Source organism: Manacus vitellinus, unplaced genomic scaffold (genome assembly GCF_001715985.3).
Source record: "Manacus vitellinus isolate BGI_N305 unplaced genomic scaffold, ASM171598v3 ctg7180002432338_pilon, whole genome shotgun sequence".
Taxonomy (NCBI): Eukaryota; Metazoa; Chordata; class Aves; order Passeriformes; family Pipridae; genus Manacus; species Manacus vitellinus.
The window spans coordinates 18,173-33,786 of record NW_021938414.1 but is presented as its reverse complement, the minus strand read 5'-3'; the positions used below and the strand labels follow the sequence as shown (position 1 = coordinate 33,786).

The window sequence follows — 15,614 nt, the reverse complement described above, 5'->3', positions numbered from 1 at the left end:
GAGGACGCAGAGATGTCAGTGCAGGAAGGTGCCAGCCAGGGGGGGCAGCCGGGGGGATGACGACAGCCTGCAGGGAAAGGGGCAGGGCATGGACACCGTAGGACAGCCTGGGCTGGAGAGGAGACAGGCATGGGGAGAAGCTGAAAGGCCCTGACACAGCCACCTTCTGCAGGCTTTTGACCAGGGCTGCTGTCTGTGCCCCTGATGCCAGGAGGAGGGGAGTGGCCCTTGCAGCCCTGGGGCCTCATGGCCTCCTTGTCCCTGCTCAGCAGCCTGGCAGGTGCCACCTCATGGTCCTGCCCTTGGCATTGCACATCCCACATCCCAGTGCCCCAGGAAGAGCCCTGAGGAATGAGGCAGGGACAGGATCTGCCTTCCCAGGGGCTGAGGGGTCAGGGCTTGGCCCATTTGATTAAGGAAACAAGTCAAAGTTTATTCAGCATCAGAGCCACCTTTCCCTTGCTTGTCCATCCTTGTCATCACTGTCTGCAGTTTTCTGCTCTAACTGGAACCTGGGGACATGGTCTCAGTTGTGTCTCTCAGTGAGACTTATTAGCACTAAAGGAAACTTTAGTGTTTCAATCTCATTTTGACTTCTTGAGAAGTTGTTTGAACTTCCTCTCAGGGACTGAGTCTCATGTAAACAACATCAACCTCCCTGAGGGTCATGAAATGCCTGGGGCTGTTGCTGTGCTGCTGAGCTGGGCCGGGCTCCTGGCACACAGGGAGCTCCTGGCAAGCAAGAAGAGCTTCAAAGAGACAGCTCTGCTGGTGAGCAGCTCCTCTGCACAGCCCAGCAGGGCTGAGGGCACTGCCTGCAGCACCCAGGGCACAGGAGAGAAGGCAGAGAGATGAGAGGCAGCCTGGGCTGGGAGGTGACTGAGCTCTCACTACAGGAGAAACCTTTCTGAGGATTTGAAGGAAGAATTCTCTGGCTGTAGGAAAGTTCAACTTGCCTTCCTGGAGGCATCTCCTAAAGCTGGCACATCCCACAGCTTCCAGGATCTTTCAGCAGGACTCTCCCAGTTGCTGCAGTGCAGGGGAAGTGGCCATATGGCAGAGCAGGGCAGGAGCTGCAGGCAGCAAGGGCAGAGAGGAGAAGTGAGCAGGAGGTTCAAGGGATCCTGGGCTGGGAGGACAGGGCAGAGCTGCTCAGGGCAGGAACCTTGCCAGCCCTTTGCCACGGTCAGGCTGTGGCTGCAGAGCAGTGCAGGTGAGTTCCTGCAAGTGCCTCTCCCAGCTGCCAAATGGCAGCAGTGGCAGGAGCTGTCAGGATGGCTCTGCTGGATTTGCTGGGGTGCAGCAGGAGAAGCTGCTGCAGAGCAGGACTTGCTGCTGCCCCATCAGAGGCCCAGGGCCAGAAGGTTCCCTGTGCCAGGGCTGGCTGTGGGGTGGGAAGGTGGAGGTGCAGCCAGGGGTGCCCAGGGCTGTGGGGCAGAGCAGGGTCCTGCCCCCAGGGCTCTGTGTGCTGGGGCAGGGACTCTGCTGCCTGCCAGGCTCAGCTCTCAGCCCGGCCAAGGAGCTGCCACGGGGCTGAGGGAGAAGGGCTGTGGGGAAGGAACAACTCCTGGGAGGGCAGAGCAGGGCAGAGTCCTTCTGATCTCCAAAGTGTGCTGCAGGGATGAGGGCTGGTCACAGCTCCAGATCAAAGCAGGAAATTTCCCAGAAGGTATTTGCAAGAGGCACAGACAGACAGGTGGTATTAAAGAGAAGGAACCAGTTCTTTCAGTGTTATACTCTGGGTTGTCTGGGTGCTGACTGTGACAGAGAAAATAATCTCTGAGCACAGGAGGAGACACTGAAACTTGAGCTCTGTTAGATTAGAGGGTGCTGAACCTGAGAGCATCAGACATCAAAACTGTCTTACAGACGCATCAGTGTCACTTTTCCAGCCTCCTCAGGGTTGCTCTGACATTGCCATCAGAGCCTGCCCAGCCAGAGATGCCCCTGGGCAGTGCCCTGTGCTGCTGGGAGGGCTCTGCAGGGCAGAGCTGAGCCCCCAGGGCTGGGATGGGCTCTGGCAGCACTGGCAGGGCCCAGCCCTGGGCCCAGGGAAGCAGCTGCTGGCAGGGACAGCTCCAGGCAGCAGAGCCCTGGGCAGGGAGTGGGGGGGAAGTGCCCCCAAGGCCTGGGGGAGGGGGTGTTCAGGCAGCTCTGGGGGCCCTTCCCTGCAGCTCTGCTGGGCACTGTGTGCTGGGCCATAGAAATGAGGATTCCTGCAGTGGAAAAGAACCTTCCCCAGATGTGACAGTAAAAATAGAAAACATAGGTACAATTATTCTTAGCTCCGACTGAATTCTGCTCTGCAGCCCCAGCTCTTCTGAGTCATGGGTGTAGAGATGGAACTTTTGTATTCAAGATGTGTTACATCTGACATTCCTTGTGTGTGTGAGAGCTCTATCAAAAAGGATCCATGTCCCACTGCAGCAGAGCAAACCTGACTCCTTGGCAGTGCATTTGGTGACATTTGACACATCGATTTCTTTTAGAAATGGAGTGGCTTTTTCATAGAGGTCTGTCTGAACTGTCTTCTCCTTTCCTGAACAGGCCCTATGCTAAGAAACAACAGATGTCCAACAGCAGCTCCATGCCCCAGTTCCTCCTCCTGGCATTCTCAGACAGGCGGGAGCTGCAGCTCCTGCACTTCTGGCTCTTCCTGGCCATCTCCCTGGCTGCCCTCCTGGCCAACGGCCTCATCCTCAGCGCCGTAGCCTGTGACCACCACCTGCACACCCCCATGGGCTTCTTCCTGCTCAACCTCTCCCTCACAGACCTGGGCTGCATCTGCACCACTGTCCCCAAAGCCATGCACAATTCCCTCTGGGACACCACAACCATCTCCTACATGGGATGTGCTGCACAGGCCTTTCTGCTTGTCTTCTTTCTTGGAGCAGAGTATTCCCTCCTCACCATCATGTGCTACGACCGCTACGTTGCCATCTGCAAACCCCTGCACTACGGGACCCTCCTGGGCAGCAGAGCTTGTGCCCACATGGCAGCAGCTGCCTGGGCCACTGGCTTTCTCACTGCTCTGCTGCACACAGCCAATACATTTTCCCTGCCCCTGTGGTGCCAGGGCAATGCCCTGGGCCAGTTTTTCTGTGAAATCCCACACGTCCTCAAGCTCTCCTGCTCACACTCAGGCTACCTCAGGGAAATTGGACTTGTGTTTTTTACTATCTCTTTAGGACTTGGCTGTTTTGTTTTCATTGTTTTCTCCTATGTGCAGATCTTCAGGGCTGTGCTGAGGATCCCCTCTCAGCAGGGACAGCACAAAGCCTTTTCCATGTGCCTCCCTCACCTGGCTGTGGTCTCCTTGTTTGTCAGCGCTACAGCATTTTCCAACCTCAAGCCCCCCTCCATCTCCTCCCCATCTCCGGATCTGGTGGTGTCAGTTCTGTACTCGGTGGTGCCTCCAGCACTGAACCCCTTCATCTACAGCCTCAGGAACCAGGAGCTCAAGGATGCCATAAGGAAAATGATGACTGGATGTTTTTTTAAGAAGCAATAAACTGCCTCTTCTGCGGAACATTCATTGTGTAACACATTTTGGGCCCAGCCTGCCTTCTAAAGCTTTTGATAGTGTTTGGGGTGGAGGGCTTCCCTGTCTTTTCCCTCTATTCCTGTCACTAACACTGAAATTTTATTCTTCATCCCATCAAATTCACTCTCTACCTCTTTTTTTTCACCCACAAAATATAGAAATCAGAAATCATGCTTTGTGTGCATTTAAACAAAATAAAAGTTTGTGCAGCAAGGTATTTGTCAAACATCCTCCCTGTGTTAGTTTGTACATGAGGAATCACAATCTCTGAGTGGAAGAAAAGACACGAATTCTTTTTTCCAAATTCTTCCTCCAAGACCTCCCCTGAAGCTGGAGGGCATTTCCATGTTTGCAGATGTGGAGGGGAAAAGAGTCCCAGCACTGCCAGGGAGCCCCAGCACTGGGACTGTTCAGAGCTGCTCTCTTTGCACTCCCACCCTCTCCTTTCCTGTCCGTGCCCAAGGCCTGAGTGCTCTGGCAGCTCAGTCACTGTCCTGCTGTGGGTCAGGCCTGTGAGCACAGGCAGGGACAGGCCCTGGGCACTGCTGGGACAGGGCTGGGCTCCACAACAGCAGTTCCAGCAGCAAAGGGGTTCCCCTCCAGGCACTTCCTGAAGGCTGAGGTCTTTTCCCAGCGCTGGTATGGAGAAGAAGTCCAAGGATTAGACTCTCCAAAGTCTTGTTGCTTTGCTTGTTTCTCATGGAGACAGTGCAGGGAGGTCAGGGACCCACTGGGACTGCAGGGACTGAGGGCTGGGTCAGATGTTGTGTGTTGGTGGCCAATGGCCAGTGGGGGTGACAAACGGTCTCCAAGTCACCTGCCTGGGGCTCTGCAGCTTGTGAGGGTTCTGATGGCAGGTGAGGACTTGTCTGTAGGTGTCGCTGATAATGTCGGAACGGCCAAAGCGACACGAAAAAAGGTTCCAGCAAAATTTATTCCAAGGAAAAAGCAGGGACAGCCACCCGGGGCTGCTGTGCAGCCCCTTAAGTACAGTTTTTGAACACATGTAATGCACACGGATAGGACAGTTCAAACTTTCACACCAGAATTCTTACAGCTAATAGGTGCATTTTCTAAACTCTACTTTCTCACCACAACTTTGCTCTTTCTCAAAACAGCCCAGTTCTTTCCCACAACAGTCCCGAGCACCTGCTCTTATTTTTCTCTCATGTTGATGTTCTTCCCAACCACTCTCGTTCAAAACAGGTCCTTGTTCTCATGAGACAGTGCTCCTGTTCTCATGAGACAGTGTTCTCTGTTCCCACAGGACAGCTTCTTCAGGATGCATCAGTATGTTGTCAGGATCAGGGCCTCCATTTTCAGTCCTCTCTTTCAGTCCATCTCAGGGGTATACTTTGATCTGGTCAACATCTATTGCTTCGTCAGTATGTGCCAAGGTGCTGACAGACCCGCTGTCACCCCTGACAATTCCCCCTTTTTTGTATTTGTGTGACAAAGATGGCCTTAACAGTCTGTTGCAGGGCCCTTTGCAACAGGTTGACCAAGCAAGGCATCAGTATTGACAACCCCTGATTCAAAGCTAAGAAGAAATGCAGCATTTCCCAACGAGGATGGATAACAACACTTCACCAAGAAAAAAGAGAGTTCATCTACCATCTAGAATAAGGACTCACTATGGTCCGACAGATTCATGTAACACAGTCCTTTAAAATCTTGACACTCCTGTAAAGTATTTTTAAATCTACACACATATATATCTACACAGTTTCTCTCTCTCATACAATCTTTTTCCAGTCATTCATTGGTGGCCACCTCAGTCACACTTCACTCACACATAGCTGGAATTTCTATTATACTTTTACATTTTAATTACACACTTTATATTTTAAGTAGTTATTGGCTGTGCACTTCTCAGTTTGTCATCTTTGGCAGTCACGTCCAACAACTGTACCTGGCCTGAAAAGGAATACATACAAGGAATATAAGGCCTAACAAATTTAAATGAGATCTACTCCAATTTAGCATCTGTTTATGCACCTGCATGGTCTCTTTCCCCCCTTTTTATATTTTAAAATGTTCATTTGATGTGTAAAATGTTTTCTTGACAACAATTTGTCCTATAAGTGAGTTAGGAATCTCTGCATAATTGTTTTAGCTCTGGAAAACCAGCAAATTACAACATTACTTGTCCTTACAGTTTTTTAAAACTTCCTAAATTGTGGAGAATTAAACCAATGTCTGAGTTACATGAGTAATGTGTGATAGACAGCAACACATGATTTCTGTCTATAGTCGGTACCTAGAAAAATGAATAGATAAATCACTATTACAGTCTGCTAATACAGTTTGAAATTCAGGGTCTTCTGTGAGAAGTCAGTCCAAGTTGTCTCCGATGTCTGGGATGTAATTAACTCTCAGCTCTTGTTCATCTGCTTCTTTTAGTTGTTCTTCACCTTTAATAAAAAACTCACAAATTTGTTATTAATAGTTCAGTCAGTTTTAAGTGGGTATCATGGGTAATTTTGCAGTTTTTCTTTGAAGCTGAAGGCCTAGTGATGACTCTTTGCAGTGTAATTCTCTCTGTAGGAGATAGGTTCTATGGCTTGGTTTTATGAATTTTTTCCTGGAGCATTCTTCAATCCTACTTCTCAAAGAACATTGGTTAGAACAATCACATTTAGTTTTTGCTCATCTTTTTAGGTCTCTAACTTCTGTATTTCCTTTTACTTTGCTTTTATCATTTTGAGCAGCATTTTATCATGTTGTACTGCAGAAAAATTCTCTCCTATTGTAAAGGAAAACACTGAATTTTAGGAAGGTCACTGTAACTTCAATAAAAGCAAATAGCAGCTTTCATTATGAAGAAACAATTGGCTGTTCAAAATCCCAGCATATGGAAATCTTTCAGAGGATGGGATTACTGATTTTTATAAGGGTCTTAATTGCATAATTGGATTAAATATAGTTTTGTATCTCTTAATTTTCCTTTATCAAGCTACGCATGGCTTGGGATTTTATCAGGATTCACAAATTCATAGGGCAGATTCCTGCCTCTCTGAATGTAAAAAATGAAACTGGAGAACAGTCATGTCCTTTTAAAACTTAAGCAGTCTCATCCAGCCTCTGAAACGATATGATCAACTAGGATTTATAAGCAGCTAATTCTGAATTTTTGCTGATATTTATATATTTTTCTGTGATATGCGTGAAAACTTTAAACATCTTATTTAAACAAAATAGGTGTAACAGTTTAACTTACATCCATGTATTTAAGAAATTAACACTCTTAAAGTAGCTTTCAGCTTTAGCAATTTACATAAAGCCACAGTAAAACTCACTCAGGCTACTTTAAACTAGGGTTTTGCTCATAAGAGTATACCAGGGGATCCAGAATGCACACCTTGCAAAGCAGCAACAGTTCTGGTTTAAGCTTGTCACCTATAACAGGGACACACCTCTGCTGCTTAGCACAGGGACTAGGACAGATGCAGGTTAAACTTGAAACACTGTCTGTTGTTAGGCAGTTTCCTGTATTATATCTTTAGATTTTATCTCTCTTTCCACAAAGGTGGAAACTTCCAGCTAGAAACAGTTTATTTATTTTTCCCTTTTTGCTCTGGCAAAAACTGCCCCTGTCAAATAAGATATTTTTGAGCTAGGTATCCCACCAAAAAAATCTACCTTAAAGCTATCTGTAAAATACAGAAGCAACAAAAGAATGTTTACAGAGCTGTTTGAGCAGGGGGGGAGAGGGAAGGTAGAGCAGCTGTGCTCAGCAGCTCTGCCGGAGAATCACTCCCCCCACACACACTGGAATTTTCTTATCACAGGCAGTTGTCTATCAGCAGTTACTTTAAAAACTCTATTTCTCCATTACATTTATGTATGCATTTTAAAACAATTTTGGTTATTTTAATGAACAACTTCAGAAAACAGTTAGTGAGACTATGTTATGAAATTGTAAGACAATTTCTTTCTCCAATCAGAAGGTTACAAAGTTGCAATTTCTACAAAGCAGGATATTTTGATTCTCCTCCCAACTCTGAGGGAGTGAATAAAGTTTCTGCTTAGTTACCAAGCAACAGACCATCTCTATCATGTGAAATACACTCTGTTTCTTTCCCTGGCAAGGCTGAATCTTTTCAAGGGAAGGCTTTTTACTTTTCTTTTTCCTTTTTCTCCTGGCAAAGAACTTTGTTTCTTCACATACACACACACAGTAACAATAATATTGTGAGCTCACAAAACCACATTCCACAGACACTACAGTTAACACAAGAATTAACAGAAATATCAGAAGGCAGTCTTTTGCCCCCCCTTTTCTTTCCACCCCCCGGTAGGGATCGTCGTCTTCAGGCTTCCATGACACCAAACTTGATTTGTTGCATATTTTTCTGTGTTTTATCTTACACACATTGTGAGACTGAAACAGCCAATTAGTACATGAACAAAAAATAGGTAACTCAGGCTGCGAAGAAGCAAGAAAAGGAGGTAGATGTTGACTTTTAAGTTCGAAGGCTTATACAGGGATGGGCTTTGCTGTCTTGTTTTCTGCCCAGCCCCCGTTGTTCTAATTTATCTCTGTCCCTCTCCATTCACTTATAAATCTTGACTTGGATTTCTTTTCTTAGTTGTTTTCTCGGTGGAGTAATCTGGTGGAAGAACTGCTTTTTCTGCAGCAGTGGCAATGGAGGGGGGGGTCCTGACTTCTTTTCTGTCTCCGGGAGTGAATTATTAAATTTTTCTGCATTTTTTGCTTGGAGGTGTAGTTCAAGGACAATTTGTTACATCAGCAACCTGCTTATCTTTCTGGGCAACTGCGTTTCAGAGTTTTAGTTCTTATATGAATTATTGCATAGATCGTTGCCTCCCATACTCTTCTAAATCTTTCAAAGTCTCACGGAGCAAGTGTTAGGCAAACACACGAAATGCAACTTAACGTAGTAGCTTCAAAGCCTTATTTTCAGTACTAAAACAGCACGTCGTAAATAAAATTCAGCAACCTTGACATTCTTTCAGTTAAGGAGGGATTTCCATGTAGATAGAACTACACTTTCCTCCTTCGTTATGTGCTGTCCCATTGTTAAAATATAGTCCCCGGTGGCACCCCCGTTAGCTTACCTAATGAGGGTCAAAAAGTTCAGGTCCGGACCATTTCGCGGGAATCCCCCCGCTCTCAAGCTACACCGGGCTCCGTTCCCCCTGTGCTTCACCCCACAGGTCCAATCTCCCTCTAGGAGAGAAAATCCTCTGCTCCTTCCCCTCTAGGAGGAAGTCACGGCAGCTCCGCAACTGGAGATAAATCCGTCTTCAACGTTGCGATCACGTCGGCGTCGCCAGATGTCGCTGATAATGTCGGAACGGCCAAAGCGACACGAAAAAAGGTTCCAGCAAAATTTATTCCAAGAAAAAAGCAGGGACAGCCACCTGGGGCTGCTGTGCAGCCCCTTAAGTACAGTTTTTGAACACACGTAATGCACACGGATAGGACAGTTCAAACTTTCACACCAGAATTCTTACAGCTAATAGGTGCATTTTCTAAACTCTACTTTCTCACCACAACTTTGCTCTTTCTCAAAACAGCCCAGTTCTTTCCCACAACAGTCCCGAGCACCTGCTCTTATTTTTCTCTCATGTTGATGCTCTTCCCAACCACTCTCGTTCAAAACAGGTCCTTGTTCTCATGAGACAGTGCTCCTGTTCTCATGAGACAGTGTTCTCTGTTCCCACAGGACAGCTTCTTCAGGATGCATCAGTATGTTGTCAGGATCAGGGCCTCCATTTTCAGTCCTCTCTTTCAGTCCATCTCAGGGGTATACTTTGATCTGGTCAACATCTATTGCTTCGTCAGTATGTGCCAAGGTGCTGACAGACCCGCTGTCACCCCTGACAGGACACCTCTGGCAGCCTCTCCCAGCTCGGGAACCCTCCAGTTTGCAACACTCCAAAGACCCTCCCTGATGCCCAGGACAATTCTGATCCCCCTCCACAAACACTCCTCCAGCTGTGACCCTTGTCTGGTGGGAAACACAAAGGGATTTGGGGGAGTGTTTCCCTGACAACAAGGAGAATTTGGGAGAGGGACCTTTCCACAGCCAGCTCTTGATGTGTCCACACATCTCTGCCTGGGTGTGGGTGTGAATTGACTGTGGTGTGAAGGTTGTTTTTGTGAATCTCTAATTCAGTCACTGTTAAAACTGTAGCAAATGCTATTGAATCACTTGATAATTGTTCAACTGGTGAATGATTAAGTGCTACTAATCTCTTTTGCCCCCTTGTCTTTGGATCCAAATCCTTTGCACCCTGACCCTCTTGCATCCCAAGGCTCTGTAAAAATCTTTCTCTTTCATCAAAAAATATATATTTTTGGTGATGTCCACTTTAAAATCTCCCTCCTTAGCTAAACTACAAAACAACTGCAATTAGCTGTAGAAGTCTTGAAGACTTGAAGACAATTAAAGGAAGGGAAATAATTTGTTTTTCAGTGTTTTAATGGGTCCCACAGTGTGTTTGGAGTTGCATCAGCTGTCAGTCCAAGATGGGCCATGTCAGAACTGGTGAGGTTGGGGGGTGAGGAGCAAGGTTGAGCATACAGGGTATGATGTCCTCAGTCTGGATCTCCTAATGAAACATTCAGCATCAAGATCACCTGGAGAACACCTTTATCACCTCTTCTCTGAACTAAAAAATGTCCATCCTTAAATTAAAAAAAAAAAAAAATACAAACTCCGAAGACTTGTTTTGAAATTGCCTTGAAGACAATTAAAGGAAGACAAAGAGATCCTGAGGGATTTCTGCATTTTAATGAGCCCCACGGTGTATTTGCAGCCCAGCCCATGATCCTGAGGTACTGAGAGAAGATTGAAGCAGCTGCTGAAGAAGTCAGAAGCCAAAGTGCAAGTGCCTTGAAGCATTGCTGGGCCCCACTGAGGGCAGGCACTGCCAAAGCCTCCCCAGGGACTCCTTGGAGCAGCTCCTTGGAGGCCAGGAGTGCAGGCAGACAAAGCTCTGGGCAGGCCCCTGCAATGCTGAGCAAAGCCTGCCTTGGTTTTGTGGAGCACAAAGGCCAAGGCCTGAGCCCCAGGCCCTGGCCCAGCAGATCCTGTCCCTCCCGGCTGGCTCAGGGCTGTTTGGGGGGCACTGGGATGGGAGGGGGAGGAACAACAAAGGCCCAAAACTGGGCAACCCCTGCCAGGCTCCTGAGGGAGGGGCGAGGCAGAAACCAAGTGCAGAACCTGCCAGGCAAGTTGCTTGTGGTGGCCTGAGTGGCAGAGGCAGCTGCCAGAGGCAAGGGGACAAAGGCCTGGGTGCCTTTGGGCCTTGCAGCCCTGCCAGAGCCCTTGGCCATCTCTCCTGCAGGCTGTCCTGCCCTGGCCCTGCTGCTGCTCTGGCCTTGCAGGCTGCACACACCCCTCCTGCTTTCCCACCCCCTCCCAGCAGCATTTCTAGACCCTCCCTGATGTCTCTGCACCAGCTCTGGCTGTTGCCATGGGCACTTGGCCTTCTGAACTTGGATCCTGAGCCCCTGTGCCACAGGACATCCCTGCCAGAGCCCAGACCCTTCTCCTGGGGGTCACTGCAGAGCTGAGCAGATCCAGGTCACCTCCCATTCCTCTGCCAACCCCCTGGGCCTGCTCTGGGCCCTCCAGGTCCTTGCCCTGCTCCCAAGGGCTGTGGGGGTGCTGAATGGTCAGGGCTTGGGGTTTAGAGCTCAGGGTGGGGATTAGGCAGAACTTTGGGAGGTTTGTTGTTCTGCTGGCAGTGTCTGGTTCATGATTAGGGGAAGAGATTTTTAGGCTGGGTTAGGATTAAAGCTTGGCTTTTCATACTGGTAATACAGATTTGGGATTGGGGTGGGTATTGCAGGACAAATAAGAGTCTGGAGTTCTGGGATTGGGCTTTTTCTGTCTTGGAATTAGAGCAGTGGTGTCCTAGTTAGAACAACTGGGACCGATTCATCACTGGATAGGTATAGCCCAAACCTGTGTATTCTATGGCCCTCCATGCCATTTCCCAGAAACTCTTGTCAAGGGGGGGGGGAGGGCCTGCCTGTGGGGGGATGTTCCTGTCCTCATACCCTTTTATGGAATTTCCCCACTCTGAGCATCCTCATACCCTTTTATGGAATTCCCCACTCTGAGGGAAGGATTGACCATTCCTTTTATGGAATTCCCTGCTCTGAGGGAAGGATTGACCATTCCTGCCTGAACTGGAGAATATATAAACCTGGAGTTTCAGAACTTTTCTACCACTCGTGGGATCCAGAGGAGAGGAAGACTGCAGCTCATCGCTCTCAACCAGACTGAGACCCTCAACTGGACTGCAATCACCACTTTTGACCAGACTGCAACAGCTCTCCCACCAGCAGGTTTTTTCCCTTCTCCCTTTACTTTGGACTCAAGGGGGGGGTGGGGGGACAGGAACACAGTGGGCTGTACTGGGGGCACTGGGCTGTACTGGGAGGGCACTGGGTGGGGGGCTCAGGTGTCCCAGGACAAGGTGGCCCAGCTCCAGGAGAGATTTGGGGAGCAGTGAGGAGGTACTGGTCTGTACTGGTCTGTACTGGTTTGTGCTGGTTTGTACCCTCAATCCCCAAAGCCCCTCCCCAGCTCCCCCAGGACCCTCCCGGACCCCAAAGCCCCCCAGGCCCCCCCAGGCCCCTGACTTGGTCCTGCTGCCCCTTGAGCATCTGCAGCTCCTGCAGAACCAGGGACCTGTGTGAGGAAGAGTGTGTCAGCAGGAGCAGGGAAGGGATTGTTGGGCTGGACTGAGCGCTGGTGAGGCCACCCCTGGAGTGCTGTGTCCAGCTCTGGGCCCCTGAGTTGAGGAAGGCCCTGGAGGGGCTGGAGCAGGAGCAGAGAAGAGCAGCGAGGCTGGGGAAGGGAGTGGAGCACAAGTGGTGTGAGGAGAGGCTGAGGGAGCTGGGGGTGTTGAGGCTGGAGAAGAGGAGGCTCAGGGGAGACCTCCTGACTGTCTGCAAGTCCCTGCCAGGAGGTTGGAGCCAGGTGGGGGTGGGGCTGTTCTGCCAGGAAGCAGCAGTAGGACAAGAGGGCTGGGTCTGGAGCTGTGCCAGGGGAGGTTTAGGTTGGATATTGGGAAGCAATTTTGTACAGAGAGAAGTGAAAAGAGCAGGTGGGACCCCCAAAGAGAGCATGAGGGGTGGTGGGTCACCTCTAAAGAAAGCTGGGTGGAGCCAGGGTTTAGGGAGCTGATGGGAAAGGGGTGGGAGAGGAGGGGCTAACAGGAGGGGGGAGAGCAGGAGCGGGGTTACTGTGGGGGTGCCTCAGTGTCCCCATGCCTTGATCCCTGGAGAGCAGGGGAGGCTGGAGAGAGGAGAGAGCTGCAAGAGCCCCAAGAACCTGGAGAGGGGTTGCAGAGAAGGGGAAACCTGGACAGTGGGGACCCCTGGGATCCCCAGGACAACAAGGTGGAGAACCTGGAGAGGGGGAATGTCTTGGAATGCGGCACCCCAAAGGCGAGAATCAGAGGAGAAGGGACCCTTGGGACCCCCAACACTCCCAGCATCCCTCAGTGGGACACCCAGCTTCCCAGAGAGGGGTGACCCTCTGAACCCCAGAAGGGAGAGACCAGAGAGGGGGAACTTCTGGGAGAGTTTTTCTGGTTGAATCTTGATATTTTGGAGTATTTTTTTGCTGAATTTCAACTTTTTGCAGTTTGTGAGGGGTTCATCTCACTATTTCTGAGGGTTTTTTTGCCTGAATGTCAGTGGTTTGGGTTTTTCTGGATTGGATCTTGGTGGTTTGGAGGTTTTTATGGTCACAGGATGTCTGTTGAGTTCTAGAGATGGACTTGGGCAGGAGGAACCCCCAAGCCAACGCGCTCAGCCCTTGTTTTCCCCCCCATCAGGATTTGTCCTTCCCAAAGCTTGGGCGGATGGAGGAGGAGGCTGCGAGGAAGAGGAAGATGCCTTGGGCCCCCCAGGCAGGTGAGGAGGAAGTCAGTGTCCCTTTGGGCGGGTGTTGTGCTGGCTCTGTCAGCCCAGCATGGCCCCGGCTGCAGGACAACCCCGCTGGCGCCGCCGTCCTGCCGGGGCCGGAGGTGGGGGGATGTCCTTGGCCTTCCCTGTGGGCCGGAGGCAAATCCCCTGCCTGTCCTTCTTGCTTCCTGCCCCAGGCCCCGAGCTGAGGAGGGAGAGCCCGGAGGACAAATCCCCCCGTGAGACCCTGGTGGGAGAGGCCGTTTTGAAGGGCTCCCCGGCGCAGGAAGGCAGCGGGGAGGAAAAGGGCCGGAGATCCCCCCGCAGGAGGGGCTCCAAACCCAGCCCAGGGTGCTCTGAGGAGGAAAGAGCCAACCTGTGCCAGGGAGGCAGCGGGAGCTTGAGGGGGAGCTCTGAGCTGGTGGTCCCTGAGCAGCCTCCCAGCAGGGAGAAGCCCTTCAGGTGCTTGGAATGTGGGAAGAGCTTCAAGAAGAGCACCCACCTGCTCCGACACCAGCACGTCCACACTGGGGAACGTCCCTACACGTGTAGGGAATGTGGGAAGAGCTTCAGGACCAACTCCAACCTGATCCAACACCAGTGATCCACACTGGGGAACGTCCCTACCCATGTGGGGAATGTGGGAAGAGCTTCAGTGACAACTCCAACCTTTGCAAGCACCAACTCATCCACACTGGGGAACGGCCATACACGTGTGGGGAATGTGGGAAGAGGTTTCAGACCAGCTCACATCTCCTCCTTCACGAGCGGACGCACACGGATGAGAGGCCCTTCCGCTGCACCGACTGCGGGAAGGGCTTCAACCAGAACTCCCACCTTGTCACCCACTGGCGCATCCACACCGGGGAGAGGCCCTACAAGTGTGGGGAGTGTGGGAAGAGCTTCACCCAGAGGTCTACCTTGACCAAACACCAACGGACCCACCAGTAAGAGAAGCCCCACCAGTGCCCCGACTGCAGGAAGAGCTTCAGCCGCTGCTTCCACCCCGAATGAAGCCCCTGATGGGGAGGCAACCCCTGGAGTCCAGTGACTGTCAGTCCATCCCTTTTGACCACAAAGGGCCAGTCCCCTTTCCCAGGGGCAGGTTCTGACAACAGAACCCTTCTGAAGGGTGTGTGGAGATTCCTGCCTTGGCTGGGGACCCCCCCAGGGTCACTCCTGGAGGTTGAGAGCAGAGATCTCCCCACCAGCGTTGGTCTGGGGGAGTTCCATCTGTCTCTAATTAAGAATTTCTCGTTTTGTGGCAGCTTGAGTAGAATTGCTTCAACAATTGCTTTAGTGTAGAGCACTGTCCTATCTTATCCTGTACAGGTAGTTTTAGTGTATATATTGTGCACTAAGTAATTCTGATGAAGATCTTTTGTCTGATCATTTGTATCCCTAAATAAATTCCTTTTTATCAATAGATCTGATTTGCCATCAATAAAACCTAGGGGACCAAAGTGATTCAGTCACACTTCTGTAATTTCTCTAAACTGAAACTGTTGGCATGATCCAAGGTTGAGATTGGATCCAGCAGCCCCCAGCACCCCACAGTAAGTTGGGAGCTCAGAGGGGCCACCCCCCTTTCCCAGCCCTCCTGTGCCCAAAGGCTCCCATGGGACCGTTTATCCCACCACACTACCCCTGCTCTTTTACCCTTCTCCCTGTTCCTCCCACTTTTTCATAGTCCACTCAATCCCCAGCTCCAATTAGGATCACTCTGGGGGTCCCAATCCCCATTTTTCTCCCCTCTCTCACCCCTTCCACATCATCTCCCCACTCCCCAGCCCTCTCATGCTCAGTTTGGGGGTCCCACCCTCCTCTTTCCCCACTCTCCTGACCTCTCCCACTTATTTCCCATCATTCTCAATGGTCCCCCCCTCCACTTTTGGGGGGTCTCACTCCCCTCCCACTCAGTTTGGGGTCCCACTACCCCTTTATCCCCTCTAACCCTCCCTTTTCCCACCGACCTCCCCCTTCCCACCCCCCGCTCACCCGAAAGCTCCTCGCCCAAAGCAGCTGGGGGGGCTCCCAGCACCACCAGTGCCCAGAGAAGTCCCCCCAGAAAAGGGGTTGGGTAAGGTCCTGGGGGGGCTTTGAGTGTGTTTGGGGGTCCTCGGGGAGCTCTAAGAAGGTTTTGAGGGGTTCCCAGCACCTTTTGGGATGAGC

General features: G+C 50.6%; 1 protein-coding gene across 1 annotated transcript; it reads left to right on the top strand.

Annotated features, from left to right (window-relative positions):
• Positions 1-2,569: 2,569 nt before the first annotated feature.
• LOC115307182 (olfactory receptor 14J1-like) lies at positions 2,570-3,481 on the top strand (the record flags this gene model as incomplete). Its single annotated transcript, XM_029958131.1, has 1 exon — positions 2,570-3,481. A coding segment is annotated over exon 1 (912 nt), but the record flags the coding sequence as incomplete, so codon positions are not given.
• Positions 3,482-15,614: the final 12,133 nt, after the last annotated feature.